General features: G+C 40.1%; 1 protein-coding gene across 1 annotated transcript in view; it reads right to left on the bottom strand.

The window, feature by feature from the left end:
• The window catches only part of LOC116390583 (copine-8-like), a 65,336-nt gene that overhangs the window by 24,325 nt on the left and 34,919 nt on the right, over positions 1–6,092 (bottom strand). Inside the window, exons 7-8 of the mRNA XM_031860419.1 lie at positions 2,347–2,410; positions 126–229 (exon numbers count right to left, since the gene is read on the bottom strand). Coding sequence (XP_031716279.1) covers positions 126–229; positions 2,347–2,410 — 168 coding nt within the window. The remainder of the gene's footprint in view (positions 1–125; positions 230–2,346; positions 2,411–6,092) is intronic.

Raw genomic sequence — 6,092 nt, 5'->3', positions numbered from 1 at the left:
TGTGTGTGTGTGTGTGTGTGTGTGTGTGTGTGTGTGTGTGTGTGTGTAAAACTGAGATAGCTGCTTTTGTTAATTCAGCAAATTGACATCCACAAATACCACGGGGGAGCTGCTTGTCAACTTACGATCCGTCTTCATTGCTGCGGTAGAAGACGAGAAAGGGATCAGATTTTCCGAAGAAGTCCTTCTTATCCAGCTTGTTGCCACAGAACTGCAGCAGCACTGATTCCTGGAACGGAGGGAAGTCACCAAAATCGTGATGGTCCCAATGTGACCAATCGCTATCAAGACATGTAACATCAGACACTGTTGTTTACATTCAGTTAGAGACACATGTTGGGGAATAATTCTGATTTAAAAAGTCAATTTGGTCCTTCTGATTTTTGTATTATCACGTAAATGTAAGACTGGCCCAATATTTTAATATCACAGTACATATATCAATGAAAGTGATACATAAGTTATTTGTATACATTTTGAACCCACTTTCGTTCTGGGAGCTGATATTAAAATGTAATCTTCACCTGCCTTAAAACAGAGATTAGAAGATTAAATCAAGATTTTCAGGCTTAATTTTACCCTCGGACACTCTGACACTTGCAAATTATTACCATGATATCATCTTAAATATATAATTAATGATGTGCAGGGGTTGTAAGTTATTTATTACAATGAATTTCCCTGAGTTCTTTTAATTTTCCTTTGTTTCCCAGGATGACGGCGAGATGACCAAAAAAATGAGATGTGATCAACTTCTCTGATTGCTGCAATGCATTCTGGGATGTTGTGTGTTGCCAGGAGAGAAACGGGCGTCTCTACGGGGGTTTTCTCTCTCTTTCTCTCTGTTTCTCTTGTCATATTTTGTTGCAAAATGGGGGCTCTTTGATTTGAAGGAAGTGCGCCAAAACGACACGACATTCACCGTTTGATGTTTTCATCAGAGAGAATAAATTATAAATCATCTATCACGCTTCACTAGCGATGTCTTGTAGTGAAGTGATGCATCTGCAGGTGGCAGAAACACCAACAAACTAGAGACCATCTTATGATGGGATGGAACTAGCTGCGACGCCAAATCGGGCCAAGGGGGTAAAGTGGTGGAGCCAATGGCCCCTTTCTAACTTCCCACCTCCCTAATTCCTGCGCCCTTGCTTGGACCACACCCATCTTCAAGTTCAACCTTCATTTTTCGAACAACTGCACATCTGTAAAGCGTCATGAATGCATCTTGCATCTTGCGGCGCTATCGCGGTCAGAATAATCTGTCCACAGACACACAGACTCACCAGCGTCACAGCTGGAAATGACAGAACACGACCAGAATGGAGAGGAAGACTGAACAGGGTCCAAATGTTTAAGATTAGTTTTCTTTTCTTTTGAAATAGAGATTCAAATAGACACAGTCACAGTCTGGCTCATCACAAAGTTCAACTAAAGACGTGGCAACAGTCTGCTTTATCTTTCATTTAAATCCAGTCCTCTGAAACTGGTTTAAAACTAGCAGCAAGAACAAAAGTGTTGTTTGTTTCTTTTGTCTCCAGAGGGAACATAAATGAAAACCATACTTTCTCTTTGCAAACGTAACTACAAACCTGTTAAAGTGAACGTAACTTATTAAAATCCAGCACAGTGTCTGCTCTGTGATGATGCTTAATGTTTCCTCTGGCTGGTAGTAGTACAGTGGTACTGTTAGGAAATAATGCCTTTGGTGCATTCTTAAAGCAATGAGTGCTAAAAGGCATAGAAGGACAGTGTTAACATCTATGATAATATATATATATATTTATTGTTTTACACTCAGCAGTCTAACACATACAGCTCTGACATAGCCCTGGTTTCTTCCTTTTTTTCTCCCTGTTGAAGGAGATATTTGGGGGAGTTCTTCCTGTTCCGATGTGCGGGACAGAGGACGTCGTATGCTGTACAGAGTGTAAAGCCCTCTGAGGAAAATTTGTGATTCGTGATTTCGGGCATTACAAATACATTGAATTGGTATGAATTGAAAAATAAGATGTAGGTTATAATGTTCAGATTTAGTTGATTCCACTACTTTGTGGTGTTTTTAAATTGTTACCGATATAAATGAGATAAAGGTGGAATTTATTGCAACAGTGTTATATAACTTTTAGCGAGTTATATGTTTGTATAAAGCAAATAATCGACCCAACGTGTGTCTCCTAGTAATTCAGAGTTTGTATTTGAAACTGTGTGGAGTAGCCGATGGGTCAGACGTGTCACTTTAAATGATGTAAAAACCAGACGCTTGGTCTAATTGGAGGAAAGTATCTGAAAAGTCTGAAAGTTTGACTTCAAATGAATCGCCAGGGGAACCGAACAGACTCTTACCCTGCAGTTGCTCAGCTCTTCTGCTCTCACTATGATGGTGCCACATTTCTTCCCCGGGATCCCGCTAGAAGAAAAGAGATAAAAACAAAATATTCCCTTTACGTCCAAGTAGCCAAAGGCCTCAAACAACATCTGTGTGACAGGTAGGACAATGGCTTGAAACCACAGAGTTAATAATGTTCAAACAACGAATTAAATATAATATACAGAAACTACATTGTATTATTGTTCATTTTGAACTTTTGCATGTCATGTTTTATGTTTTTGTTTCTTCCATCTTCTTTTCATCTCAATCTAAAAACACAACTATGTGCACTATATAACCGCATCGTGCTTCATGAACACTGAAAGAGGGGAACTCCGACCCGTAGTGAGCTTTACTGCACATACTGAACGTAGTGGTTTGTTGATTCACAAGGTCCCACTTCAATACGATTTCCGATTTGATTCAATATCGATTTGATTCTGGATATTTCAGGTACAACACCAATATTACTTGGATATGAAAGAGATTCTCAGAGATCTAATGCTGCACATTTTACAGGGAACTCTCTAACCTGGTGCATTATTAATAGGCCTACAAATGAAAATACATAAAATAAAAAAATACATACATATATTAATATCCTTATTAAGAATTGAGCCTAGAGCTGACCCCTACACTTTACGCCCCTGTCCCAAAATGCAAAGAGCAGACGAAAAAACCCAGCTTACACTTTGATGTTTGCAGTGCGACTGTGTAAAAAGGGACAAAGTCGGGTTTATGTTTACATATTACGTCGTTGGTATAAGAGCAGCGTAATGTGTGCACAGAGCAGCTGTCACACATCCACGGGAAGAGGCATAAACCTGAGATCAATCTTTCAATCACTCGATATCGGATCATTCAAAGGATCAATTTGAATCAACTGTATAAACCGTTAATGTAGAAGCACTTTGCTTGAGCTTGAACTGGATTTTGTTGTACCGATGGAGTTGAATATTCTCAATCCACCCTTATAAATAATGTCTTTCTCTACATGCAGCATTTCCACCAATCAAAAATAGTTTCAGGCAAACAGAAACTCTATGAGAATGTCAGATTATTCTGCTGTTAAAATGTCAATTAAAAGTTCAAACCGAACAAAACTCTATCAGCTGAGCCCCCTGCAGAGCTGGAATCAAATTCCTCTTCTTCTGAATGTCTCTCACATTTATTTGCCTGATTGTCTTAATACATATTAATATATGCAGAATCAACACCTTCAAAAAAAGAACATCTACATAACGTAACCACAGCCGGTGACATTTCAGCTGCAATGTTTGTTTACGTCCTGAGCTGGCGAAGCGTAACATTGAGCCAATAAAGCCGAGGGAGACTGACCACTAAAAATAGACCCAATGAATGCCACAGACCGCGGGCCTGATGCAGAGCGAGAGGAAGTGGGAGAGATAATTTCATTTGGCTAAGGACTGTCCAGGACAATAACAGACGTGGAGAGAAACCGACGGCAAATTGAAGCGAGGCTTTGATACTCCCAGCCCCCCCCGTCACCTGAGACGGACCGCCGTCCCTTTGATGCACGGGGGAAGCATTCAGTGAAATGAATTCACTGTACGAGCAGAGAGATTGCTCTGCGAGGGGGCGGATGGGGAAAATGGAGACGTGTAGCGAGAGAGGGAACAAGAAAGGAACTGGAGTCTCCAGAAAGATGGAGAGAACGAGAGGCTGTTGAGAGAGAGAGAGGCACATAAATGGGATTTTAGACTGCGATAACATTGTGTGCTGATAATCCATACCTCACATATTAAAGCAGATATATCTGTTCCCCTAGAATGAAAAGGCAGCATGTTATCATACTCAAAGTTGTATTTAATAACCAAAATGGTTATTTATTTTGGTTTAATGTCGGGTTTTCTTTGACTGATATTTTGGAAAGTGTACACTTTATGTATATTACTACTATCCACAGTTTGTTCTGTGCCACTGTCCTGGATGAACATGAAAAGCAGCAGTTTTTGCTGTATCGTGACTACTGCCTCAGTCCGTGTGTCCGGTGAGCGGTTGGTTATTCAGGCCTGTCGTGGTGGAATAGCTGTCAACACTGTGTACAATACTCTGAGTGCAGCCTCCCCGGTTCGATTCCCGTCCAGAAACCATTGTTGCACATCATTTACCGTCTTCCTCCCCCTTATTTCCTGTCACCTTTCTACTGTACACTTTCAAATCGAGGTAAGAAATGCCGCAAAAACTTAATTAAAATGTCAGCATTCAAATCCAAAGCACGCAGTCGTGTGTTCTTCATGAAATGAGACAGAAAGTTAAGCTGATTACAGTCCAACTCTTGATTTCGCATAATTATTTAAATATTCTCAACTTTTCAGCACCAGGCTGCGATGTTAACACTCTGAATGTTAAATACAGCTTCTTTAATTAATAAACTGTGTGGAAGAGACTGGAATCATTCTTTTATGTGTGAGGCAACACCATTCTTAACTTAAACATTGCTTTCCTAACTTTGTCAAACTAAATGCAACAAATAAATACATAGATACACATTTACTTAATTGTTATTGATTATTAAAATAATAAATCGCACACCAACGACTTGGTAAAATATCGTCAAAATGAACAGGAATTGCAATTCAAGTTTATATCTTAGTTAAAAATAGTATAACTCTGTTGTCAACTATATCTGATCCAGCTACTTGAGTATATTTTATTAAGTAATTAATTGAATCTGAAACACTTATATCATATGAAACATATATCGGAATATCAGTATGGGTGCATCGCTAGTTGAAAGAAATAGGAAAAGGTTTAACAAATGCCCTCACCGTGGTAAGAGTGTATTTTAAATTCCTAAATTTACATCTGGATACGATCCACCAAAGAGCTGACAGGGTTCTCTGATACTTTGGTTACTGAGCGTGACACAAAAACAGAGTTAATGACAGACTTCTGTGACTCAGGATGTGAAATGCTCTCAGAGTCACTGAGGCTCATTTCGATGCTAAACGAGACATAATCTAACAATGACACGGCTGTGTGTGTTTGGAGCGTATTATCGTCATCTCAGTCCTCTTTGTTGCTCTTTATTGTCGTGATGCGCCTCCACTCGACCGAGCAGAAGTGTGATGCTTCTGACTTGAGATGTGTTTCTTTGTGTTTCACTCAGAGGCAGTTTGAGTACACACACACACACACGCACACACACACACACACACACACACACAACACAAAAAGTTGCACAAAGTTACAAACAAGCATCATAGAATAATAAAGAATATCTAAAAATATCTTCACATATCAGAAAAAGAGGCTAAAACAGACTGGATGACTGCAGGCCGAGGTGATTACGTAACACGGCGACAGAAACACATTCTTACATCATGTCATTCTTCAGAGCACCAATTCAGCTGCAGCCGCTCATTGATTCTGCCACACACACACACACACACACACACACACACACACACACACACACACACACACACACACACACACACACACACACACACACACACACACACACACACACACACACACACACACAGACAGACAGACAGACAGACAGACAGACACACAGACAGACACACAGACATGAATGTAGATGCCATTAGTCTCTCTCTCTCTCTCTCTCTCTCTCTCTCACACACCCACACACACACACACACTGACAGACAGACAAAGATGAATATAGACACCAGTAGTCTCTCTCTCTCTCTCTCTCTGTCTCTCACACACACACACACACACACACACA

The sequence above is a fragment of the Anarrhichthys ocellatus genome, unplaced genomic scaffold, assembly GCF_004355925.1.
Source record: "Anarrhichthys ocellatus isolate YVR2014 unplaced genomic scaffold, GSC_Weel_1.0 scaffold2, whole genome shotgun sequence".
Lineage (NCBI taxonomy): Eukaryota > Metazoa > Chordata > Actinopteri > Perciformes > Anarhichadidae > Anarrhichthys > Anarrhichthys ocellatus.
Note: the sequence above shows the minus strand (reverse complement) of the source record. Positions and strands in the feature narration are given on the sequence as shown.